At 43.0% G+C, this 27,720-nt stretch overlaps 2 protein-coding genes, 1 long non-coding RNA gene and 1 pseudogene across 3 annotated transcripts; 3 read left to right on the top strand and 1 right to left on the bottom strand.

Annotated features, from left to right (window-relative positions):
• LOC109941796 (GTP-binding nuclear protein Ran-2-like) overlaps nt 1-17,316 on the top strand; it is a 57,966-nt pseudogene extending 40,650 nt beyond the window's left edge.
• On the top strand, nt 1,911-5,430 carry LOC103635361 (uncharacterized). The gene is made up of 9 exons (XR_002264425.2): nt 1,911-2,136; nt 2,223-2,301; nt 2,403-2,470; nt 3,087-3,256; nt 3,370-3,543; nt 3,971-4,443; nt 4,554-4,661; nt 4,746-4,904; nt 5,003-5,430. It is a non-coding gene; the product is annotated as an uncharacterized lncRNA (long non-coding RNA).
• A 1,030-nt stretch (nt 17,317-18,346) lies between the features above and the next one.
• LOC100273428 (uncharacterized) lies at nt 18,347-22,522 on the top strand. Its single transcript, NM_001147865.1, has 7 exons — nt 18,347-18,731; nt 18,816-18,989; nt 19,383-19,551; nt 19,659-19,720; nt 19,975-20,099; nt 21,080-21,197; nt 22,026-22,522. Exons 1-7 carry the CDS (start codon nt 18,498-18,500, stop codon nt 22,164-22,166), a joined length of 1,023 nt encoding a protein of 340 aa, NP_001141337.1. The 5' UTR covers nt 18,347-18,497; the 3' UTR covers nt 22,167-22,522.
• A 2,030-nt stretch (nt 22,523-24,552) lies between these two features.
• On the bottom strand, nt 24,553-26,147 carry LOC100273423 (uncharacterized). Its single transcript, NM_001147860.1, has one exon. It carries the CDS (start codon nt 26,133-26,135, stop codon nt 24,873-24,875), a length of 1,263 nt encoding a protein of 420 aa, NP_001141332.1. The 5' UTR covers nt 26,136-26,147; the 3' UTR covers nt 24,553-24,872.
• Nucleotides 26,148-27,720: the final 1,573 nt, after the last annotated feature.

Genomic DNA, 27,720 nt, shown 5'->3' with positions numbered 1-27,720 from the left:
GGTACGATGTGGTGGTGTGCCTGGACATACTACTTCATCCCTGTCCACTTCATCAAGAGGAGGCCACTGCACTTGGGTAGTACGATGTGCTGGTGTCCCTGGATTTTTATTTGTGTGTGGTCGAGCTGTTCCCAGGCCCGTTCAAGGCCATGCGTGCCTATCTGTGTGCCGAGGGTAACATGGAGGACACCGTCCGCCAGGCTGGCTGGCAAGTCGTCCCCGTAGCTTCATCTCCATTAAGGGGATTGGGAACAAGAGGAGGCCACTGCACTTGGGACTTCGAATAGATAGTTATGTAAGTTTCTAATTGCTTATTTGTTTAATTTCTAATTGATATACTAATCTTCTACTGTTGATTCATACAACACAGGGAACCTGAGAGTCATGGGGCTTCACCTTCTATCCGTGTTTTTACTAAACACAGTTGGACATACTTGGTGTCTGTTTTTTTCTACTTAACATCATATGTATGATCAACAATTAGAGAAGGTAACATTTCTATTCAACACACTTCTGGAATAAGAATTTGTTATTTTCTAGAATTTTCAGTGACCTTTATATATATTCAGTAGCACATTAGTTTTGCCATAGCTGAAATAAACACTGGTCAGAATTCAACATGAATGTGCCTAATTATTTAACACATTAATTCTAAGGCGGTCACCATACCAGGTAGAGTAAATAAGCTAAGGAAAGAGGTGTGGTGCATAGCAATAACCTAAACAACACAAATAATAGTGAATCAGAAGGCACTGATGGAGAACAAGTATATGTAGTCACCGACGGAGAACAAGTATATGTGGAGAACACATAGCTAAATTTTGCCTTGGCACATAGCACTTGTTAAGGAGAATATAGAACAAACAAAACAATTATCAAAAGGGACTATTTTTTCGTTTTCCCTTGCTCGGCCAGATGTTTGATGCAAATACACGATCTATCTAAATATTTGAAAGAAGCAATGGAGATAAACCAAATTAATATGAAACAATTCAAGTAAAACTGACTACCATGTATTGTGTAGAACTCCTTCAACTGGTTTTATAAGCAGAACACAATGTTCAAATTCGCAGAATGGACATGCTATTTTTGTCCATCGAGGAATCCGACAGTCAAACATTGTGCATTTATCTCAAAAGGAATTATAAGACAATGATCTTGTCTTCCTTTGTTAGCACTATACAAATTATGTTTTAATTAATAGTCAGCTGAAGTTAGAGCTTAAACTATTTTGGTCTGTCCATTTAGCTCAACCTTCTTTTGGCTAGGAATATACAAATGTCTTGTAAGCCGGATTCCTCGATGGGTCGGTATATAGTCCCGTAAGGACTTCTGTGCTTACATCTATAGTTTTAGCATGGTTTCTTGTATTGTGTACACGAGACTGACCCAAAACTATTGATCGTTTTATACTATTTGGGATTTCTTCGGAAAGGTTATTTGAGAAATCGTGTATGCTTGTTTTGTAAAATTAGAAGGAAAAGAGAACAACTACGAAGTGTATGGGGTTGCTATTTACTTTGCATGAAATTTAGACAGTGTTTGACTGCCTTGCATGATGATGTTGCTATTTACTTTACGTGCATTTTGACTAACGATTTGTTGCTATGTTCCTGAGGATCTATGGATATCTGCTTTCCTGTTGGTACTAAGGTTTGCTCCCATCCCTGCCTTCTTTTATACCATGTTTGCAAAGAATTACCATTTTACCTGCTATTTTTGTTTGTGTTCTTACGGAAGCCAATAGGAAATTTTGGACTGCTACCTGGATTAATGCTCGAGAAAAAAGGTGCATGACATCAATATTGCTATTCTATTTGTTCTATAGAACCTTATGTGGAAACGTGCATTACACAGTCCCAGCCTCCTAGAGACTATAGGTATGCTGTTATATATGTTTGAAGAAAACAGAGAAAATGAAAATTGTGTGCTTAGTAATTGTATGCGCTGCTTTACTTTTGTCATGTATTGATTGAAAGTTTAAATATGCCAGCTTTTCATTCACTACACTAAACCAGTTAACTTCCTTTCACACCGGTGCACCCAAGACATGGTATGCAGTCCCTAGGGACCGAGCCTCAGAGCTAGAGGAAGTTATTCGTGTACATGGATATGGAGGAAACCCTGACCGCCTTGGTATTTGTCCTTTCTCATGCTCGCCATCTGCATGTTTCGGTTGTGGTCTAGCAGGTTCCATAAATTTGTATTGTTAATCCACGCAGCATCGCTGGCAGTGCTTGGGGAGAAGACAACATTGATGTCTCCAGATGTTCTTGTAGCCCGTGGTGTGCCCTGCTGTAGGTACAAGCTCTGAAATGGCCAGAGTTTCCATTGGGTCAAATGTTCATGATATTTTTCAGACATCAGATCTTATGATTTTTTGCTGATATGTACTGTTTCAGGTTAGTACAGTATCCTGGAGAGTTTGTGGTGACATTCCCAAGGGCATACCACATTGGGTTTAGTCATGGTTAGTTATGCCATTGAACTAATGATGCCTTTTTGGCACAGATTTATTGAATTGATTGTGATGTGCTATTTGTTAACTATGTTTATTCCAGCTTTGCTAGATTTTCACCTTCATGGTATGAGCAGTATAAACAAAATAATAATGGTTTCATGGACAATCCTTAAACGGATCAGTGCTCCCCTCATCAGTTATATAACAAACTGAGGGTGCTCGAGATATTATGTATATTACTAACGATCATTTTGATGGATACTGGATTTCTCTTTACTTAGTTCACTAAAGCTAGATTGTTTGTTTTTCCTGTTGATAGAACAGTTCCCATGTGCAATTATGGATAGTCTGAAGTTATATAACAAACTGAGGGTGCTCGAGATAATGTATATAGTACTAACGATCAATTTGATGATTCTGAACTTCTCTTCACTGAAGCAGATTGCTTGTTTTCCCTGTTGACATAATAGTTCCCATGTGCAATTAACAAGATTCTACGCCATGTTCATTTGTTCATACCATTTTTATCAATTTTATTTCTTTTACTTTGTAATCTTTTGTGATAATGTAAAATTTATTTATATTTTTAAGTAATAGTTGTTACTTATCCATACTACTCTATAAGGATGTAAGGAGGGCGTCCACAGGCTACACCATGCCTCCACCTCCGCAGATCACGCCTACCCTGCCCCGCCCGCGACAGCCTGCAAGCATTAATGAAGTTGTCTGTTTTGCAATAACTATGTGGAGCGGTTTGATCATCACTGTCCATGGGTCGGTCAGTGCATAGGACTGGTAAGGTCCTCAAGATTACTAGCTGTTTTATTGGCGTCCTCAACTTTTGGTGTAAAACAGTCATTGCAGTTTGAAATAAAAATCTCATTCGATAACTCCACTCATTGCTCAAGGTGATAACTCCAGTGCACAAGAATCCGCTGAACAGGGTGGCGTTGAGCTGTATGAAGAGGTGAACAACCGTGGGCTCTGCGCTATTGCCCAGGCTGAGTCGTATGTTATAAGGTTCTCGGTGGACTCGCCATGAGAAGGTTACGCTCTTAGTTACCCCAGGCCTGTGTTCGAAGGTGACAATTATTCAACCCCTTCATTGCATTTTATAATTAGTGGGAGGGACTTATTACTCTTCCATTGTTCGAAGTGTTGGAGGAATATGCACTTATGAACTACGTCAATTTTAGTGATTTGTTGTTTTAGTTGTGTTGTGTCCTGTCATCTATACAACAAATAGGTTACCATGTACCAACCTTGTGTCAGAAGATGACCATATCACATGTGCAAACTGGTATTGTACCTCTAAGAAGCTTTCGCGATAAGCTTATGAGATATTTATGGTTGGCCACATTACTTGTTTGTTTGTATGTTTTGAGTTTGTTTTATTATTAATAGGTCAAGCTTCGATTGCTAAAATATTGTTGTTAGTATGCTCTTTTGGTGTCCTTTGTTTATCTCTGGTATTTAATCTTATACTAAATTGGCTCGTTTGATTTTCAGGGCGTTATGGTGTTCTCTGGTTTGTCATCGAGAATAGCTCTTTCTCTTCCGTCAAGGGTTTCACCAATGGCTTGTAACAACTGGATGTAGAATGATTTTTGTTTTTTAACTGATGTAGTGTGTTTTTGCATTACAATCCATTGTGGCTAAGGGGGCAACACATGTAGTGTGTAGTCATCGTGAATTTAATAGTAACTAGCTCTACAGTTGTGATTGGTTTATAAATGTGTTTGGTTGGACCTATCAATTGGATGTTTGTTGGCTACATCACATATTCTCTTAAGTTTACTTTGTGTGATCGTTGATGGTGTCTTTATAAAGTGCAGGTTCAATGTTTTAACTCCCGTAGCAACGCACGAGCACATACCTATATTATTGAATCCACTATAGACTTTCTGGAGCTGGCTCTTCAGTTTGGCATGATCATGATGTTTGCCTGTGCATTTCCATTGATATTCTGCTTTGCAGCTCTGGTATGGATCTCTATCACTAAATCACTAATTCACTATGTTGTTTAGCCTCTCTTGTGTTTGTTGCTTTGATGTAACTCGGTTAATGTTGTTGTGAACTACTTGGACTACAGAACAATGTTACTGAAATCAGAGCAGATGCATTGAAGTTGTTAGTCATGTTGAAAAGACCTGAGCCGCGTGCTGCAGCTACAATTGGAGCATGGTTGAACATATTCCAGGTTTACTAGCTGAGCTTTTTAATTTCACTACTTGTGAGTTGTGGGAATATGCATGCCCTGATTCACTCTGAAGTTTGTTTTCAGTTCTTGGTTGTGATGGCAATATGCACCAACTGCTTGCTTCTCGTTTGTCTATATGACGAGGAGGGGAAATGGAGGATTGAGCCAGGACTAGCAGCAATCCTCATAATGGAGCATGCTCTCCTCTTAATCAAGTTTGGTTTCTCACACTTTGTGCCTAAGGTGATTTTCTGTATCTATCTGCTTCTGTTCAGTTGCTGCGATTTCTTCATAACTGAAGTGCCATTGTGCTGTTTCTTGGTTTTATTTCTGCCAATTAGGAGCCTGCGTGGGTGAAAGCAAACCGTGTGCGATATGTAGCTCAGGCACAAAACGTCTGCTCTAAACAACTTTTGAGGAGTATTTCAAAATTTGACGGAAAACTGGATTGAGAAACACCATGCACAGCTTAGCGGTTATCGCTGGTTTTGTAGTTTAGGTAGAGCGGTTTTGTATAGTACAAAGATGTACAAATCTAGGGGTGTAATATCTTGATGCATATGACAGTTAAGTGTAGATATTAGGTGATCGCCACCTATCTTACCAGCAAATGGTAAAGAATGCCCTCAAGTGTAAGTCAGTTTTTCCCCTCTTTCATTTTAATGGTCTGTTGAATTGAACGGAAACTCACATTCTGCACCATGTAATGTGCTGTGGGTGATTTCGAAGAGTAAGATGGCACCCTAGCCAAAAGATATCAATTAGGGCATGTTCGTTTCAATCCTGATCCATATGGATTAGGAATTGAGTGGGTTTAAATCTTGTCTGTTTGGATCTTTGGAATTGGATTCTATTCTAATAACGTCCCATTTAGATCATTGGAATTGAATTCTATTCTAATAATAGTAATTTAGGCATATATCAATTAAGCTAATTCGCTTTTATGTAAAATATATTTATATACTATTATTATCAAGATGTCGGAGATATTTATGTGCCACATTTTTACTATAGAGGAGTGAGATGAAGAGTGTCATGTAAGTTACAGATAGAAACAAATTATACTAATGCATAAAATTATTTCTCATCATCCACCCCATGAATTTGAGATAGACTTATATATTAACTTTGAAAAATGGTGGAATGTCAAATTCCAAACTAAATAAGTTAATTTATTGAGTGAATTCCAATTCCTCTAACGCCTCGTTTGGATCATTGGAATTGAATTCCATTCTAATAATAGTAATTTAGAGAAGAGTCCAGAGAAATTCACCTGTAGCTGTTGTACTTCGCCAGAACTTTGTTGCTAGGAGTACATGAGTCTTGCAATTTTTTTAAAACTTTACTGCTCATTTTCTAGGACTGTTTTCAGTATTTAAGTTAGATTGATGAATCTGCGCTTGTTAATAATTGTTTTATATTGCTGTTCCCACAATGACCACACCGAATGTTTTCTCATGTCATCGGCATATGTAAATCTATATTGCACGAACTACTTCAACTTTACAAAACGTATACATGTGTTAGCCTATACTTTATTTAGCTTTATTTGGACAAGTCAGTTTTCCAGAGGATCAGGTACGGCGTGCTTATATATGAGAGGGCTAGCGCGTAATGCCGACTTTTTCCTTAAACAAAATGTGGTTTGCTGCAGAAAATCTCCTAGGTTGCATGCGGATTGAGGCACACTCTGGCCCTCTCCGAGAAGAAAAATGTCTTCTCCTGGGGGAGGGGCACTAGCGGACAGCTCGACAACGGTGAAATAGTTGACAAGTGGTTCTTACCCCGCGTGCGAGCTAAGTGTCTATGTCTTCCCCTGCCCCTTGTAGGAACACGCCTGTGCTGATCTGATCTGATCTAACAACTTACGTCTCACCATCCCGAAGGAACACGCCTGTGCTGATCGATGCCCTGAGCTTAGACGGTTCTGCCTGCAAGAAGCTGGAGTCATCCACGGCAGCCCCGTTCGCAGGTCTGGTTCGTCGTCGGACTCTAACTCTCTCTACTCTCTTAACAAATATCAAATGGTTCCTCATTGTAATCTACGCAATATTCGGGTGTCCTCTTTCATACATGCTTTGGTACAGACCGTTGTACCATGCGATGAGGTTTCTCTTCAATCTATTCCAAGTTTCGATCATTATTGAACAACAGTTCATGGATATGCAAATTTTGAATTTGATTCTCTGATGCCCACAGAACTGAAAGCGTGGTAACCTTCGACCAGTTCTTCATCTTCTGTATTTCCATAGCTTGAATTTTCTCGCTCTCCATCTTATCACTAGAACCACAAATAGATTACGAAACTTTTTCTCTTAACAACATAACACATATTTGTACATAAAATTACCGTGACATTATATGTTCCCGTTGCAACGCACGGGCACTCACCTAGTTAAGGAAGAAGTCTCACTCGGTCTAGGTGACCGTTTGAGAGAGGGAAAGGGTTGAAAGAGACCCAGTCTTTGTGACCACCTCAATGGGGACTAGGTTCCTTAGAACCGAACCTCGATAAAACAAATCACCTTGTCCATCCACTTTGTTTCTTGGTTGATTTGTTTTCCCCTCTCTCCCGGACTTGATATTTGTTCTAACGCTAACCCCGGCTTGTAGTGTGTTTAAAGTTGTGAATTTCAGTTTCCGCCTATCCACCCCCCTCTAGGCGACTTTCAATTGGTATCAGAGCCCGGTACTTCATTTAGAGTCTAACCACTCGAAGTTATGTCGGAAGGATCCGCCAAGAGGGAGATGGAAACCGGCGAGAAGGCCACAAGCCACGGGAAGGCTCCATCAAGGGAGTCCAACGCCAAAGGAAGGGAGGAATCACCTCCCCGCATCAAGTCGCATCGGAGTGGCGACAAGATGAAGAAGATGAAGAAAGTGGTCTACTACGAGACCGATTCTTCGTCGCCCTCCACATCTGGCTCCGACGCCGCGTCCGTCACTTCTAAGCGCCATGAGCGCAAGAAGTTTAGTAAGATCCCCCTACGCTATCCCCACATTTCTAAACGTGCTCCTTTACTTTCCGTTCCATTAGGCAAACCACCATATTTTGATGGTGAAGATTATTGTATGTGGAGTGATAAAATGAGGCATCACCTAACCTCACTCCACACAAGCATATGGGACATTGTTGAGTTCGGAGCGCATGTACCTACCGTAGGGGACGAGGGCTACGACTCGGATGAGGTCACCCAAATTTGGCACTTTAACTCCTAAGCAACTACTATACTCCTCGCCTCACTATGTCGAGAGGAGTATAATAAGGTGCAAGGGCTAAAAAGTGCCAAGGAAATTTGGGATGTCCTAAAGACCGCGCACGAAGGGGATGAGGTGACCAAGATCACCAAGAGGGAGACGATCGAGGGGGAGCTCGGTCGATTCGTCCTTCACCAAGGAGAGGAGCCACAAGCGATGTACAACCGGCTCAAGACCTTGGTCAACCAAGTGCGCAACCTCGGGAGCACAAAATGGGATGACCATAAAATGGTCAAGGTTATTCTTAGATCCCTCGTATTTCGTAATCCTACTCAAGTTCAATTAATACGTGGTGATTTTAGATATAAGCTAATGTCTCCCGAGGAGGTAATTGGGAAGTTTGTGAGCTTTGAGTTGATGATCAAAGGCTCCAAACACATCGTCGACTTGGAGCAAGGCGGCACCTCCACACCCGAGGTGCAACCCGTCGCCCTCAAAGCGACGGAAGAGAAGAAAGAAGAGTCTACATCAAGTAGGCTCTCCATCGATGCCTCCAAGCTCGACAATGAGGAGATGACGCTCATCATCAAGAGCTTCCATCAAATCCTCAAGCAAACGAGGGAGAAGGACTACAAACCCCGCTCCAAGAGGGTGTGCTACAAATGTGGTAAGCCCGATCATTTTATCGCTAAATGCCCAATGTCTAGTGATAGTGACAGGGACAACGACAAGAGGGGAAAGAAGAAGGAGAAGAAGAGATACTACAAGAAGAAGGGCGGCGATGCCCACGTGTGTCGGGAATGGGACTCCAACAAGAGCTCCACCGACTCCTCCTCCGACGAGTATGCCGCCAACATCGCCGTTAACAAGGGTATCCTCTTCCCCAACATCAGCCACAAATGCTTCATGGCAAAAGAAGGCAAAAAGAAGGTACAAACTAGAACCGCCCCCCAAGTATACTACATCTAGTGATGAGGGTAGTTCTAGTGATGATGAAGATGATTTGCTTACACGTTTTGCCAACCTTAACATGTAACAAAAGGAAAAATTAAATGAATTGACAGGTGCCATTCATGAGAAGGATGAACTCTTGGATAGCCAAGAAGAATTCCTTATTAAAGAAAACAAGAAGCATGTTAAAGTAAAAAATGCTTATGCTGAGGAAGTAGAGAAAAATGAAAACTTGACTAAGGAGCTTAGCACTTACCATGATTCAATTACCAATCTTAGACATGAAAATGCTAGTTTAATTGCTAAGATTGATAAATTGAATGAATCAATTTCTAGCCTTAGGACCGAAAATGATAGTTTAATTTCCAAGGCTAAAGATCTGAATGTTTGCGATGATTCTATTTCCTGTCTTAGAAATGAGAATGCAATTTTAAATGCTAAGATGAAAGAATTAAAATCTTGCAAACCCTCTACATCTACCATTGATCATGTTACTATTTGTACTAGATGTAGAGATGTGAATGTTGATGCTATTCATGATCACCTTGCTTTAATTAAACAACAAAATGATCATATAGCTCAACTAACTGCTAAAATTAATGAGCATGAGATTGAAAATGAAATTTTTAAATTTGCTAGAAGCATGCTCTATAATGGGAGACGCCCTGGCATTAAGGATGGCATTGGTTTCCAACATGGAAGCAATGTCAAGCTTAATGCCCTAAAAGATTATCTAATTTTGTAAAGGGCAAGACACCCATGGTTCAGGATAATGAAGGTTACATTTATATCCTGCTAATTATCCTGAGCATAAGATTAGGAGAATTCATGCTAAGAAATCTCATTCTATTTCCCATCATGCTTTTATATATAAAATGAGGTTTCTAGCTCTAGGCAATCAACCCATGTTAAATTGCCTAAAAAGAAAACTCCTACTGCATCAAATGAGCCTAACATTTCATTTAAGACTTTTGATGCATCTTATGTTTTAACAAACAAATCAGGCAAAATAGTTGCTAAATATGTTGGGGGCAAACACAAGGGCTCCAAGACTTGTGTTTGGGTACCCAAGGTGCTTGTTTCTAACATCAAAAGACCCAAGACTGTTTGGGTACCTAAGAACAAGGCCTAAATTGTTTTGCAGGTTTATGCATCTGGGGCTCAAGTTGGATTATTGATAGCGGATGCACAAACCACATGACAGGGGGGAAGAGAATGTTCTCCTCCTACGAGAAAAACGAAGATCCCCAAAGAACTATCACATTCGGGGATGGAAATCAAGGTTTGGTCAAAGGACTTGGTAAAATTGCTATATCACCTGAGCATTCTATTTCCAATGTTTTTCTTGTAGATTCTTTAGATTACAACTTGCTTTCAGTTTCTCAATTATGCAAAATGGGCTACAACTGTCTATTTACAGATATAGGTGTTATTGTCTTTAGAAGAAGTGATGATTCAGTAGCATTTAAGGGAGTATTAGAGGGTCAGCTATACTTAGTTGATTTTAACAAAGCTAAACTCGATACTTGCTTAATTGCTAAGACTAATATGGGTTGGCTATGGCATCGCCGACTAGCCCATGTTGGGATGAAGAATCTTCACAAACTTCTAAAGGGAGAGCGCATTTTAGGACTAACAAATGTTCATTTTGAGAAAGACAGGGTTTGTAGCGCATGTCAAGCAGGAAAGCAAGTTGGCATTCATCATCCACACAAAAACATAATGACAACGGACAGGCCAATGGAACTACTCCACATGGATTTATTCGACCCGATAGCTTAGATAAGCATCGGCGGGAGTAAGTACTGTCTAGTAATTGTAGATGATTATTCTCGCTTCACTTGGGTATTCTTTTTGCAGGAAAAATCACAAACCCAAGAAACTTTAAGGGCTGATTTGGTGATCGGGGATCCCGAGGGGATCCATGGGGGAGAAATCCTCTCGCAATTCAATTTTGAATAGCAAGGGGATTTCTCCCCCATGGATCCCCTCGGGATCCCCGATCACCAAATCAGCCCTAAAGGGATTCATAAGACAGGCTCAAAATGAGTTCGGATTGAGAATCAAGAAGATAAGAAGCGATAATGGGACGGAGTTCAAGAACTCTCAAATTGAAGGCTCTCTTGAGGATGAGGGCATCAAGCATGAGTTCTCTTCTCCCTACACACCTCAACAAAATGGTGTAGTGGATAGGAAGAATAGAACTCTACTGGACATGGCGAGGACCATGCTTCATGAATACAAGACTCCGGACCAGTTTTGGGCTGAGGCTATTAACACCGCCTGCTACTCCATCAACCTGCTCTACCTTCACCGAATCCTCAAGAAGACATCATACGACCTCCTCACTGGTAAAAAGCCCAATTTTTCATATTTTAGAGTCTTTGGTAGCAAATGCTTTATTCTTATCAAAAGAGGTAGAAAATCCAAATTTGTTCCTAAGGCTGTAGAAGGCTTTTTACTTGGTTATGACTCAAACACAAGGACATATAGAGTCTTCAAAAAATCCACTGGATTAGTTGAGGTTTCTTGTGACATTGTGTTTGATGAGACTAATGGCTCCCAAGTGGAGCAAGTTGATCTTGATGAATTAGATGATGAAGAGGCTCTGTGCGTCGCGCTAAGGAACATGTCCATTGGGGATGTGTGTCCTAAGGAATCCGAAGATCCCACTCATGCACAAGATCAACCGTCATCTTCCAATCAAGCATATCCACCAACTCAAGATGAGGCTCAAGATGATGAAAATGAAGATCAAGAGGATGAGCCATCACAAGAGGAGGACAATGATCAAGGGGGAGATGACAATGATAAAGACAAGGAAGATGAGCAAGAAATTCATGGTCATAGGCCACCACACCCAAGAGTCCACCAAGCGATTCAAAGAGATCACCCCGTGAACTCCATTCTCAGTGACATTCATAAGGGGATAACTACTCGATCTCGAGTCGCTCATTTTTGTGAACATTACTCTTTTGTGTCCTCTATTGAGCCATACAGGGTGGAGGATGCACTAAGAGATTCGGATTGGGTGTTGGCAATGCAAGAGGAACTCAACAACTTCACGAGGAATGAGGTATGGCATTTAGTTCCACGTCGTAATCAAAATGTTGTAGGTACCAAATGGGTATTCCACAACAAGCAAGATGAGCATGGTGCAGTGACAAGGAACAAAGCCCAACTTGTGGCTAAGGGTTATTCGCAAGTCGAATGTTTGGATTTTGGTGAAACCTATGCACCCGTAGCTAGGCTTGAATCAATTCGTATATTACTTGCCTATGCTACTTACCATGGCTTTAAGGCCCTGTTTGGCACAGCTGCTGCTTGTTGAAAAAGCAGCTTATCTGATAAGCTGGTAAAAAGCAGCTTCTGCTTGTTGGTTGCTTTTAGTTCATTTTGAGAAGCAGCTGAACTGATAAGCTGCTGCAGAAGCTGTCTGTTTGGCAGAACTTCAGCTTAAATTTTTGAAGAAGCTGAAAATAAGCTGTGCCAAACAGGGCCTAAGCTTTATCAAATGGACGTGAAAAGTGCCTTCCTCAATGGACCAATCAAGGAAGAGGTCTATGTTGAGCAACCTCCCGGCTTTGAAGATAGTGAGTACCCTAACCATGTGTATAAACTCTCAAAGGCGCTTTATGGGCTCAAGCAAGCCCCAAGAGCATGGTATGAATGCCTGCGAGATTTTCTTATCACTAATGGCTTCAAAGTCGGAAAAGCCGATCCTACACTCTTTACTAAAACTATTGCAAAGGATTTGTTTGTTTGCCAAATTTATGTTGATGATATCATATTTGGGTCTACTAACAAATCTACTTGTAAAGAGTTTAGTAGGATCATGATACAGAAATTCGAGATGTCTATGATGGGGGAGTTGAAGTATTTCCTAGGATTTCAAGTCAAGCAACTCCAAGATGGCACCTTCATTAGCCAAACAAAGTACATTCAAGACGTACTTAACAAGTTTGGAATGAAGGATGCCAAGCCCATCAAGACACCTATGGGAACAAATGGGCATCTCGACCTCGACACGGGAGGTAAATCCGTAGATCAAAAGGTATACCGGTCGATGATAGGATCTTTACTCTATTTATGTGCATCTTGACCGGATATTATGCTTTCAGTATGCATGTGTGCAAGTTTCCAAGCCGATCCTAAGGAAGTTCACCTTAGGGCCATGAAAAGAATCATGAGATACTTAGTTTACACTCCTAAGTTTGGACTTTGGTACCCCCAAGGGATCCACTTTTGATTTAATAGGATATTCAGATGCTGATTTGGCAGGGTGTAAAATTGATAGGAAGAGCACATCAGGGACTTGTCAATTTTTGGGGAGATCCCTGGTGTCTTGGGCTTTAAAGAAACAAAACTCAGTAGCTCAGGCCATCGCTGTGCGCAATTACTTTGGATGAGGCAAACCCTCAGGGACTATGGCTACAAATTGAGCAAAGTCCCTCTCCTATGTGACAATGAGAGTGCAATCCGCATGGCGGATAATCCCGTTGAACACAGTCGCACTAAGCACATAGACATTCGGTATCACTTTTTGAGGGATCACCAACAAAGGGGGATATCGAGATAACTTATGTTAGCACCAAAGAACAATTAGCCGATATCTTTACCAAGCCATTAGATGAGAAAACCTTTAGCAAACTTAGGAATGAACTAAATATACTTGATTCTCAGAATTTTGATTGAAACATTGCACACATAGCTCATTTATATACCTTTGATCATATCTCTTTCATGACTATGACTAATGTGTTTTTCAAGTGTATTTCTATGCTAAGTCGTAGATTGAAAGGGAAATGGAGTCTTCGGAGAAGACAAGGCTTCCACTCCACTCTATCGGTATCATTTACCCTTCGCCGTCAGTCCACACCCCTCTTCGATTGGTATAATCTTCACTCATATTTCATTTACCAATGGAGCAGAAAGTAATGAGGGCTCTCAAAAGTCCCATTTTTGGCGATTAATGCCAAAGGGGGAGAAATATTAAGCCCAAAGCAAAAGGACCGCACCACCAAACTTCAAAAATTTTCGAAATAATGATTTATGTTTGTCTTTTCAATTGGTATCTTATGATAGAAATTTCTTCAATTAATATGATATTTTTCAAATTGGTATATTTAAAAGATAGAATTTCAAAACTGGTATCTAAGTATAAGTTCCAATTGGTATCTATTAAAACCCTCTTGAAAGCTAAGAGGAGAATTTTACTCAGGGGGAGTTTTGTTTAGTCAAAGGAAAAGCATTTAAAACAGGGGAAGAAATTTCAAATCTTGAAAATGCTTCTTACAATCTTATTCATATACCTTTGACTATTTACAAAAGACTTTGAAAAAGAATTTCCAAAAAGATTTGCAAAAACAAAACAAGTGGTGCAAATGTGGTCCAAAATGTTAAAAGAAAGAAAGCAATCCATGCATATCTAGTGAATTTATAAATTGTTTTAATTCCATGCAACCTATGCACTTACCTTATGCAAACTAGTTCAATACTGCACTTATATATTTGCTTTGGTTTGTGTTGGCATCAATCACCAAAAAGAGGGAGATTGAAAGGGAAATAGGGTTTAACCTTTTCCTATAAATAATTTTGGTGGTTGAATGTCCAACACAAATATTGGACTAACTAGTTTGCTCTAGATTATATATTCTACAGGTGCATAAAGGTTCAACACAAACCAATAAAAGATTAAAGAAAGGATTCAAAAAGAAAGGAGCAAAGGGTGCCCTGGTCTGGCGCACCGGACTATCCGGTGCGCCACCGGACAGTGTCCGGTGCACCAGGACCGTACAACTCCGAACTCGTCACCTTCGGGTTTCTCCAGCGCCGCTCCGCTATAATTCACCGGACTATCCGGTGTGCCACCGGACTGTCCGGTGCACCAGCGGAGCAACGACTACCAGCGCAACGGTCGACTGCAACGGACACCTGCAAACGCTACAATGCGCGCAGAAGTTAGAGAAGCCGCCAGAGGCACACCGGACAGTGGACAGTACCTGTCCGGTGCCACTAGAAGACAAAGCTCCAACGGTCGTCTGCGCCCGAACTCTAACGGTTGGGTGACGTGGCTGGCGCACCGGAATGTCCGGTGCGCCCATCGACAGCAGCCCTCCCTAACGGTTGTTTGGTGGTTGAGGGCTATAAATACCCCCAACCACCTCCACTCCAACCATCCAAGCATTCAACACATTGCATTCAATACAAGAGCAATAGACTCCACTCCAAAGACACAATTCAAGTGATCGATCCACTCAAAGTCTCCAATTCAACTCTAGCGCATTAGGACTTGTGAGAGGATCATTTGTGCTTCTTTGTTGCTCTTGTTTGCTTGGTTGGCTTTATTTTCTTTCTCACTTCTTACTCTCAAGCTTTGTAAGCGAGGCAAGAGACACCAATTGTGTGGTGGTCCTTGCGGGATCTAAGTGACCCGTGAGATTAAGGAAGAAGCCTCACTCGGTCTAGGTGACCGTTTGAGAGAGGGAAATGGTTGAAAGAGACCCGGTCTTCGTGACCACCTCAACGGGGACTAGGTTCCTTAGAGCCGAACCTCGGTAAAACAAATCACCGTGTCCATCCACTTTGTTTCTTGGTTGATTTGTTTTTCCCTCTCTCCCGGACTTGATATTTGTTCTAACGCTAACCCCGACTTGTAGTGTGTTTAAAGTTGTGAATTTCAGTTTCCGCCTATCCACCCTTTCTAGGCGACTTTCAATTATCATCTTTTGTGTTGTAGCAAATCTGCTTTCTATCCTAAGTGAGGGGTACATGTGATACATTTCTTGTCTCTAAGTGAGGGTTGTAGCAAATTTGAGGTGGAGGGGTTTATTTCTTGTTTCTAATATTCTGAATGCTAACAGGATAGGAATTCAATTGATGCTTAACTTACCTCTTGATAAGAAATGGTATGAAAATTCAGTTGGAACGACATTTAATTCATGATGTCTGTTAGGACGTCATTTAACTTTTTTTGTTCGCAACCTTCATAAACTAGATGGTTCAAAATTCAATTGCTATTGTCCTAAACCCCTCATAGGTTTTAGATGCATGCATATTTGTTCTTTACATCACACTCAATGATTTTATAATCTCTTCTTTTGGCCCTGTGTGATTTTTATCCCCGATGTTTTCTCGTTGCAGGTAAAACTACATTTGTGAAGAGACATCCCACTGGAGAGTTTGAGAAGAAATATGAACGTTAGTGTCATGTTGCTTGGGCTTTCCCTTCATTTACTTCTCTAATACATTTTGTTGTTTCAACAACCATTGGTGTGTAAGTTCACCCATTGGATTTCACCACTAACTGTGGTAAGATCAAGTTCTACTGCTGGGACACTGGCGGGCAAGAGAAGTTTTGTGGCATCAGGGATGGATACTTGTAAGTATTTGTGATATGTTCAGTAATCAGTAACATCTGAATTAACAAGTGTATATAAGATGTTAAATCAATGTATGCTTTCAATATTGAACTGTTTTAGGTTACAGTTTCTTACACACTTTATGATTTATGTTTTCATTCAGTATCCATGGCCAGTGTGCAATCATCATGTTCGATGTAACCTCAAGGCTGACTTACAAGAATGTTCCTACATGGCATATGGATCTGTGCAGGTTTGTTGCAATCTTTATTTACTATAAACTTGTAGCCCATCCATCCATAAAAATGCAATTCTCGCTTTTCGAGGAGTCAAGTAGTTTGACCTTTGACTAAATCTGTATAGATAAGTACTAACATTCATTTTACAAAATATGTATCATTACATTAGTTATAGAATATATTTTTACAATAAATTTATTTGGAGACATCATTTGTTATAAACTCAATCAAGCTTGAGCTAGTTTGACCGGCATGGATTCCACAGTTGCATTTTTTGTGGATGGCATACTAATGTATAATTTTGTTGGGAAATTCTAATGTTCGATTATGAATTGATGCAGGGTGTGTGAAACACATCCCCATTGTCATATGTGGTAACAAGGTTGACGTTAATAATAGACAAGTCAAAGCCAACCAGGTGACCTTCCACAGGAAGAAGAATCTACAGTACTACAAAATTTATGCCAAGAGCCATTACAATTTCGAGAAACCTTTCCTTTACCTTGCAAGGAAACTCGCTGGGTAATTGAAACTACTTTCGTTCATTGCATGTTGTGATCACAAGTCACAACAAATTGCCACTACATGCTAATTCTTGTCAATGTCTTGGTCTTATCGGTGATCCCAACCTTCACTTTGTGGAAGTTGTTGCTCTTAAGCCGCCAGAAGTTACCATCGACATGACTATGCAGCAGCAATGAGTGTGACCTTTTGTTCTTGCCACTTCATTGATTCAATGATCTGCCAGTTTTTATTCACCGATTCACTTTTTATTTACTCAGGCATGAAGCGGATCTTGTTGCAGCGGCCACACAACCTCTTCCTGATGACGATGATGAACTGATTGAGTAGGGAGGATCATGAGTCTCAGGCTTGAGCAGGAGTTGCGCCTTGCGTTTTAAGTTGTTTTAGGGTGAACTCTTTATTGAGTTAGCATTGTGCGGATCATCTTTCTTTCCATGGATGTTACTTTACACATTGCTTTGTAGCTCTCTTTGATGTTAAACGTTGTTGTGGCAACAACCCGTAATGTCGTTACTATACGACTATATATCTGTTGTACCATATCAGATGCTTCCTCAGGTTCTCAGAGTTCCGTAATATTCTTCGGTTTAGGTTTGTTATATTATTTTGTATCAATGGTGTCATAATAAGGACCTGACAATGTTAGAGATGAGTTTTGAAGATCAATAGAGTTGGTGTATCAATTTAGTTACTACTACTACAACAATGTCAATGCTTTCTTCTATAAAATGTTGGAGTACAACCATAACATGAAAATGAATAGCTAAATCAATAAATTTAACTAATCTTTTTGGCCAATCTTCTGAAGTTGCTTTGAACTCGGGATTCCAAAGTAATATAATTTATCTAAACTTTGTTGCGCCTTACCTCCGCAACTGTAGGGTTGTGTTCATTCAGTCAGAGATGGAGTACAAAACCAAGAGTAATCCAAAGTAATATAATTTATCTAAACTTTGTTGCGCCTTACCTCCGCAACTGTAGAAACGGTTGTGTTCATTCAGCCAGAGATGGAGTACAAAACCAAGAGTATCTTTTTTGTGCTCACTTAACATACTATACGCATAACGTAGAAGAAAGAGCAGTAGAGAAATCATAAAAGTGGCCTACGGCCTCTGGCCTACACACTAGTAGCAAGTTATGAGCAGGCTGCTCAAGTGCTCATGGATTTTAAAACAGATTGAAGTAGATGAGCTAAGTATTAAAAAGATAGGTTGTGTTATTATTTGATTAGATTTTAAGTTATCTTTATATGACATGATAATAACATAAAGCCCATGTATTATTAAACTCTCTACTGGGCACACAGCAGGCCAGCAGAGCACAGTTATCACCTCGGGCGAACGGGCGGAGACGTCGAAACGAGACGCCCAAAACCCCTCGCCTTTCTCTCTCTCCCACCGCCGTCCGCCACCAACAACTTCTCTTCAGATCCCAATCCCATCCAACGTTTGGATCCTCTCCTCCAGTGCTCCCCTCACTTCTCGCCGCCGCCCACTGCCGCTCCCCCCACCAATCCACAGCGAGACACGCCCGAGCGAGTGATCCCCGACCCAGCCGCCGCCATGAGGCCGTCGCTGCTGAAGTCCACGGCCGAGCTCCTCCGCCGCAGCCGCGGCTACGCGTCCTCGGCCAATCCGGAGCGGAAGGTGGCCATCCTGGGCGCGGCGGGTGGCATCGGGCAGCCGCTCTCGCTCCTCATGAAGCTCAACCCGCTCGTTTCCTCCCTCTCCCTCTACGATATCGCCGGCACCCCCGGCGTCGCGGCCGACGTCTCCCACATCAACTCCCCCGCCCTGGTACCTCCCTGCTCGGCGCGCTCCTCTGGCTTGGCTCGGACGGAACTGGACTGGATCCGAGCTCACTGGTTTCTGCTCCTGCAGGTGAAGGGGTTCATGGGGGACGACCAGCTCGGGGAGGCGCTGGAGGGCTCCGACATCGTCATCATCCCCGCAGGAGTGCCCAGGAAGCCCGGCATGACCAGGGACGACCTCTTCAACATCAACGCCGGCATCGTTAAGGCGCTGTGCACTGCCATCGCCAAGCACTGCCCCAACGTAAGCGTCGCGCCCCATTGCCACTGTAGATCTACAACTTAGGTAGCTACCCTACTTTTGGCAGTTGCAGCGGCCGGTGGTTGGATTTGGTGCAGATCTAGCGTTCAGTACTGAACCTACCCGACAGGAAATAGAGTGAACTTGTTTGCCCAAAACATACATAATTACCACGTGCTAGTTGCCAGCCTCAATGCTTTGAAATTGCCACCTGAAGTAAAGAGGGCTATAGAGCTCATATAGATCTGTGAACATCCCCATGCTTTCCATATGAGATGCTAGATAATACGAGTGATATATGCATGCTTGTTCCTTATATATGCACAGTAAACATTTTCATCCTGTTTTGCTTAATTTGTTCTATCACACTGATAATGTTGAATATATGCTTCTTAGGCTCTTGTCAATATGATCAGTAACCCTGTCAACTCTACTGTCCCGATTGCTGCGGAGGTTTTCAAGAAGGCTGGTACTTATGATGAGAAGAAGCTGTTTGGTGTGACTACTCTTGATGTTGTTCGTGCTAAAACGTTTTATGCTGGAAAGGCTGGCGTGCCAGTTACTGGTAATAATAAGATGTTTTAGTTGGCAGTTGCTGTAGACATTGAGACTGTGGGTCAGAATCAACTTTTCATCCCTCTTAACATGAGCTCTTGGTGTGTTGTCCTGCAGAGGTGAATGTTCCTGTTGTCGGGGGCCATGCGGGTATTACTATTCTGCCACTCTTCTCACAGGTATTGCGTCCATGGACCATGTCTGAGGTTTCCTGCAAGAGTGATACACATGACCCCTCCAAAAATGTAATAAGTTAGAATATATGTAATCAGTGACAGAGTAACCTTTTAGCGTTTTACATTTCATAACCCTTTGTTGTATAGTCATTTCCATTGTCATGCTAGGTGTATTCTATAACGTGCCTTATATCTGAAGCTAGCAACTCAATCATAAATGTCTAACTCAAAATAAAAATAAAAAATGTTTTGTACAGGCCACTCCTGCAAGCAATTCGTTGTCCCAAGAAGACATTGAGGCTCTCACCAAGAGGACACAAGATGGTGGGACAGAGGTTGTTGAAGCAAAGGCTGGAAAGGGCTCTGCAACATTGTCCATGGCGTAAGTCTATAGAACATATGTACCATTGTCAGCATGTCTATTGGTTGCGTAGCATATCCTGTCTGTTTATGACCCTTTTGGAAAATTATGAGTATTTTCTACTATGCTCTGGATTCTGGAACCAGTCAATCAGTAGATGTTTCATGCCTTCCATAGATTTTTCTATGAAGAACTGCCTCTGGCATGAATTAGCAGCTTCACCAGTGGATGATTCTTGCCTTCATTGAATTTTCTTTGAACAACTGCCTGTGTCATAAATTAGATGCTGCATGATTGCCCAATACATGCTCGTGCACAGATTGTCTACTAATGTTGACCTTATAGCTTCCAAGATAGTTAAATGCACAAGAGCAAAATTTAGAACTACTGTTTCATGGTTGTTCCTGTACTCATTTGATTGTATGTCTATTGCAATAGTTTCCTGTCAGAATTGGATGTATAGCTATCAAGCTATATGTAACTGTAAACATCATTAGCAGTTTATGATATTCATTATACAGGTATAATTGAATTAAATCTGTGATTATAACTATACAAGACAGTGAGACACCTTCACTGTTTTTATAGACATTGCTCTTATAGGAAAACTCGCTCATTCTACTTTGTTAGCTCTGTATTACTGCATTCATGTCAAATACCCCTCGTGATATTGCTATTTGGAACGAAGCTTCTTGCCAATAATTTACTGCAACATGAGAGAAGCTCTGTCTGGGTAGGTGGGATTTGGATCCTTATCCTTTAAAGTAAACAGAGCAATTACCCTCATCCTAATTCCTAATACCCCCCTTGTCTGGAATTCCTCTGTAACTTTACCTTAGATTTGATAAGTGCTCTGCTTGTATGTACTCTTCTGTTTTACAAAATCATCATGTCAATAGTGCCTTTGTAGACATACTCTGTAATACTCCATCAACCTTTGTTGTGCATAACCACATTAGGTTTATGCTGATAGTGTTATTCATTTTCTCTTTTTTTCGCAGATATGCTGGTGCTGTTTTTGCAGATGCATGCTTGAAGGGTCTGAATGGAGTTCCGGACATTGTAGAGTGCTCTTTTGTGCAATCAACTGTGACAGAGTTGCCGTTCTTTGCCTCCAAGGTACTTAATGTATAACTGTCTACGTAAAGTTTAGTTATGTATTTATCGTATGGTCAAAGTAAATCTCTGGTTCTTGTTACCTGCTTTTCTTTTTTCTGTTGAAGGCTTGTAGCCTTGTACAGCTTAATGGCATTTAAATTACGATAGTACAATTTGTTTCTCAGTTCTTTCTTATATAAGTGGAACTCTTAGTTTTAGTTGACTTTGGAAGCAAGGATCCTAATCATTCATTCTGTGCCTGAATAATTTCTGGTCGGAGGTGTTACATGTCATTATGGATTCGGCATGTTTTATGTTTATAATACTTCTTTCGTATCGATGGGTTCGTCATGTCTTATGGATTAACAGATCTGGAGTACTGAACCTGCAAACAAACTAACCAATTGCCATTTTGGTGCATTGAGCATCGGCGTCACATGTTAGCCATGTGGTTCCATATTAGCAAGTTCCAGTTACCAGGAACCTTTGAAAAGTAGCATCTTCCATGCTTTTATACATGTCATTGTTTGTCAGTTTGTATTTAGTTGTGTGGCACTACCTCCGGTCAGCATTACTTGTTGTGTTTTGGACACAGCAAATGAGAACTAGCTTTAGATCATTTATCTTGCTCTAAACCTCAAGTAATCTTGACCGGAGGGTGCAAAAACAGTGTGTTCAGTGTTCTCCAATAACCTCACTATTGCCTGTTAGCTGGACGGTTTCTGGTGCAGCATTGGTCTTGGTTTTGTTACAAAAATCCACTAACAGTTTCTAAAAGATGGTCTTGGACGGTTTCTAAAAGATGGTCTTGGTCTTGGAGTTCTAACATTACTCCCTTTCATGTTATAGGTTCGGCTCGGCAAGAATGGAGTGGAGGAAGTGCTTGGTCTGGGTGAGCTCAACGACTTCGAGAAGAAGGGGCTGGAAAGCCTCAAGGTCGAGCTCAAGTCTTCCATTGACAAGGGTATCAAGTTCGCCCACGGGAGCTAGGCAACTCGCCCGGCTTCTAACAGTTGATATCCCTTGCAAAATTTTTTTTTTGACTGCCTTTTCCCCCCCGCCCCGTTATGGTTGGCGCAACGAGGCTTTGTGGTCCATAATAAAACACAGCGGAGTGTAGAAAATGTGCACCAGGAGCAGTTTACAAACAGCGGTTCTTTTTTGTGCTGAACCACCAGTAGTTGAGCCGTGAAGGAATGGAAAAACTTTCCACTTGCTCATTTCCGAGCGCCTTCTCATTCATTGTATGCATGTTTTGGACTCGAGGCTGGACGTCTTGCACACAGGAATCCAATCACTGGAGTTGCAAGATACTGGTATGAAAAATCCAGACTGCTGTTCTCGTGATATTTTGTTCGGAATGTTATACAACGTTGAAGATTTTGTCCGTGAATGCGCTGGCGTTCGCGAGCCCGCGCGTCGGGGGCGGCAACTTCAAGAGGGCGCTGGCCTCGTTCCCGGACCTGCAGGCGCTCCACGTGAAAACGCCGGGAACATCGCGCCGACGTACGTACCCGCCGCTGGGGTACGTGGCCGTGCAGCTGCCTATCGCCACGGGGGACGGGGCGGTCGCCGCACCTGCGGCAGCCCGGGACGATCGCGACGCTGCAGAGCCTCGGGCGTTGGGGACATGGCGTGGCCGACGAGCAGGTCAGCGCCGGAGGGTTCAGACAATCAGGCTGGAGGTGGATCGCGACATCGCGCTGGCCAACTAGGAAGGGACGCGCTCTCGACGAAATGCTCGTGGTGGCTCGGTTCGTATTTAGCTTGGCTCGAATCGAATTAGTTTGAATTTTTTCAAGGGTTGAGCTGGCATCTAGCTCGGTTCGTTAACGAACCAGCTCGTAAGCTAAACAAGCTATCACATTTCAGCAAAATAAAACTATATGTATATTATTTACGTAACAATTGATGATCATATTAGATGTATATGTGATGTATATGACCTATAAGTTAAATGAACTATGTCTATGTGTTAAATTGGTCTATACAAATATAAGTGTGGGTTATACTGATGAACATGTGTGTGAATAGTGAATTGATGAGTGACGAGTTGTGTTAATTTGATGTTACATTGATGTGTTATGTAAAAATATGAGTATAATTACCATTTTATATTGTTAAATTAATTTGAAATTAACTAGAAATTGATTATATATATATATATATTATTTTCTGCTCTGTCTCGTGAGCTAAACGAGCCGAGCTGACTCTATGGGTCGTTAGATTAACGAGCTGAGCCGAGTTTGGTCGATATCCAGCCCTACTCATGGACCAGTACTCGATGCCCCCGGCCCGCCGCATGGTGGGTCAAGGGCACCAAGAACAAGCGCATGGCCATGGGTGCCGAATGTGGACGGAGGACAAGCTCGTGCTACCATCATGGCCGGCTCTGGTCATAGGGCCACCCGGAAGGCTGCCCCAGGCTCTCTAATTCTAAGGGCCCAACTAATTATATAATTAACATTATAGCTAATGTTAAGTTAAATAATCTAATATCTAAGTTGAGAGTTTTGAAGTTAAGCTTGGCAGAACCACATATGTCTTCTACACAAATATTTGAGTATGTCAATAAGATGAATTTGTATCCTAATGCTTCTATACCTTATCTTATCAAATCTTATTTAATATACCTGTCTTGGTGGCATTAAATAAAAGGAGTTTCAATATTGAAATAATTGAAGAACTATTCGATATCTACAATCTCTCAAAAATGATTTAATCATTTGACTACCTATGTATTGAGAAAAAATATTATAAAATTGATATCAACACAATCATTAATGACTTTGCCTTAAGAAATGTTAGAAGAAACTTTTGAAGTATTGTAAATTTTATTGGTATAATATTTTGAAATCACATTAATTATTATCATATAATATAAAATATATATATATGTACACATATATGTGTATATAAAATATTATACTTATAAGGAAGGCCAATTTTTATGTCGCACTCAAAATCTGAGCTCCGGCACTGGCTGCCATGCACGATGCATGCATGTATCATGCTCGTAAGTCGTAACTATATACTACGAGTCTACGGCCCTTACCTCTGTATCGATCACGATCGATGTAGTACAAATAATGTGTGCCAATACGGCATGCATGTAATCTACGAGTATTATTATCGTATTCTGGTTGTATGCGTGATGCTTCTCACCTCACCTCTTCCTCCTACCGGCCGGAAGTATGAACATTGAACAAAACCATTACACTGTGATTAAAGAAAAGAAAAGTGAGATTGTAAGAGAGAGTGAGAATACGTATACGTCTAAGTGCCATTACACTGTGATTAAAAAAATAAAAGTGAAAGTCGTTCCGTAGTTTTAAAGGAAAAATGTTTCATCAAGAAGAAACCATAACACGCGCGTGACCTAAAATCATTTTTAGGTGCTTAAGTGACATATAGTTTTTTTTAACACAAATGATATATAAGCCATTTGCACATCTAATCATGCAGAAAACACACAAAGCTATCCATGTCCGCCGCCTGCATGCATGCTGTCAAGAGTTCGTTCCACTGGGCTTCGCCGTCTACTCCGCTTCGTCATCCTCTTCCTCCTCGCAGTCCATCAAGCTCCAGCGCCCGTCGGCGCCCTCCACCATCCCCCTGTTCAGCGGCACCCACCACTCGGGCGGCACCCCGTGGTCGTCCCGCAGCGCGTCGTGCGCCTTGTTCACCAGCGCCACGTCACGCGCCACGGCGAGCTCGAACCCTCCGCGCGCGCCTCGCGTGCCCGCCACGCCGTGCAGGTACACCTCGAGGTTGTGGCAGGTCCGCTCGCGCCCGGGGCTCCTCAGGTACGGCGACTCCCCCGTGTCGACCGCGAGCTCCGCGCCGACGTCGTGGTAGAACACGGCCGGGTACTTGGGCACGACGTCGCGGGCGTTGCGGACGCGGAGGAGCCGCAGCCCCGGGACAGCGTCGAACCGCTTCCTGAAGCCAGCGCCGCCGACGCGCGGGCTGGCGAACGCGAACGCGGTCACGGGGCAGGCGGCCGTCGCCGTCGCCGCCACGTTGTAGCCGTTGGCGGCGATGTCGAACGCGTTGAGCGTGGCGAGCGCCGCGCCGAGGCTGTGGCCCGTCACGGTGACGCTGAGCTCCTCGTCCTTGTACGCGTCCACCAGCCTCCGCACCTCGCCCAGCGCCTGGTCCCGCGCGCTGTCCTGGTTGTGGCTGGACGCGGGGTCGGCGGAGGTGTACATGGACAGCCAGCCGCGGTGCACCATGGCGTCGCAGGCGTCGCCGTCCCCGAGGCGGCCTTCCGTCGGCACCATGGGGAACTCGAGGTCGTCGGGCGTCGGCCCACTCCAGCGCCTCCACGGTGCCGCGCCACGCGACGACGATGTCGCGGCGCCCGAGCGCGGCTTTCCCCTCGTCGGTGGCCGCCGCGACGTAGCCGATCCAGTTAGACTCCCTGCACCGCCGGCGCGACCCGGCCACGGACCAGAGCATGAAGGCGGCCGGCACGGCTACCGACGACGTGGCGTACAGGAACCTGGTGACCCGGTACGCGGCGGCGTGCGCCGGCAGCCGCGCCCGGTCGAAGAAGCGCGCCCTGGCGAAGCGGGAGAGCCCCGCGTGCGGCGACGCGCGCTCGCAGTTGAAGGCGTCGTAGGTGGCCTGCGCCATCTCGCCGTAGCGGAGCACGGTGCGGCGCAGGTCGAGGTCCAGCGGGTCCAGCAGCCCCGTCCAGCTGTTGTCGCCGCCGTGGAGCTCGCGCCACCGCCGGGCCGTGTCCCCGAGGCCGCCGTGCTGGGACATGTTGCTGGGCACGTAACGCAGCTCGCTCGCAGTTGCCTTGCTGGTGCTTCTTCTGGTGTACACAGTGACGGTAGCTTGCTCGGGGGTTTGCTTCTGATTCTGACGACGAAGATTGCAAACGGCAAAGGCATGACATGGATCGTGCTGGGACTGGGTCATGGAACGGACATGTCTGGTGCGCAGCTGCATGCCCAAACTAGGTAGAGGTGCGAAAGGTGAAGCGGGGCACGTTTCGTGTGCAGCTGCATGGCCGAGGGCAGGGTGAACGGAAGAGGTGAGCGGAGAAATGCGGGGCACGCCAGCCACACGGCAAACAGCACAACGCAAACAGAACTGTATGCGCAGCGGTTACGCAGTTACGTCACTGATTCCTGGCTGCCCCCGAACTTCATTTTTCAAGAAAAGGAAAAAAGGAAAAGTATAAAGGTTATTGCCATGGGCTAGGCCCAATCAATGAATCCTCTGAAGTATGGCCTGCCATGAGTCAGGACCCGGGCCGAGGGTCTAGTTGGGCCTGCAGTTCAGTTCTCCGTGTGGTGTGGTGTTGCCTGTTGGTGGATTCGGCTGTCACAGACACAGAAGTGTTAATTGTTAAATAACCCTAGTTAGGGTTATGTGAGCAAATATCTGCTTTGTCTCTGAGGAGTCTCATATCTCTATATAAGGAACATGTACACTCCCTCATAATACAGAGAAGAGAAAGAGGCCAGAGGTCCAACCATATACCCTGTGTCTCGTATGTTTATTATGTCGTGCTTATGAGAAGGGAGACGAATCTTCTACAGCATCTCGCGCCTAATCTGCTAACGGGAGTGAAAGGAGCGGATCTGGTGGTCCGTGGTAACATAGTTCTCAACACGTTATCAGCACGCTCTATCTCGACGTTGCTGCGGATTCGATCGGCATCAACTCTCCATCAAGCCGGCATGTCCCTCGGTCTAGCCGAACTGACCTACGCGACAGGCTTCGATTCTCCCTGTACACAATAGAACGGTAAATTTACTGTTCTTGATATGTTGTTGTGCAAGTGCCGTGAACCGTGTGCGACAAACTGCCATCACCATCGTGGTGTTGCGCCCGGGCAAGCGTCGCTACCGTCCAGTCCTGCAACACCGAAGAGCGATATTACAATGTGTCGTCCGATGTCCGTCGTATGTGGCAAGCGGTCAGATCTAGTCCCGATAAAAAAGAGAGTACTCGGTCAAAGAAGCTGCTAAAAAGATGGATCTAGTTGGTGGCCATGCACGCCTTCCACACCTGGTGACGCATGAGTGCATGCAGCTAGAAAAAAAGATTACCATATTACCTATTAATTCTCGTTGAATCAAGTAGGTCTAATTTTAATTTATACGCATCCTCCATATGATTAATTCTATTTATTTTATGTTGCAAATAATAAATAGAGTGAAGCATGTTTTATGTTGTATTGCACTGGACGGCTCCGTCCAACACTCGTTTCTTGCCGTGAAAAAAGGTGAGGGACCACTTCCGTTTGACCAACCAGAAACGGCTAGAGACGCCCACGCACAACATGAGCGGATGCGGATAATTACATGTGTGATTTTTCTATAATATTTTATGTATGCAAATAATAAATAGAATAAGACATGCTTTCTGTTGCAGTATGTATCTCAATTAATTATTTCATGTAGTAAATAATTACTAGAAAAATGCATGCTTACATACAAGGAAGTCACCTTTTACCCCTGATGTGTTATGCTCATGCATTAATTTTAGTGTTTATTTTTCTGCTTTTATTTATCGTGGTAGATAT

This window comes from Zea mays, chromosome 8 (assembly GCF_902167145.1).
Source record: "Zea mays cultivar B73 chromosome 8, Zm-B73-REFERENCE-NAM-5.0, whole genome shotgun sequence".
Lineage (NCBI taxonomy): Eukaryota > Viridiplantae > Streptophyta > Magnoliopsida > Poales > Poaceae > Zea > Zea mays.
Note: the sequence above shows the minus strand (reverse complement) of the source record. Positions and strands in the feature narration are given on the sequence as shown.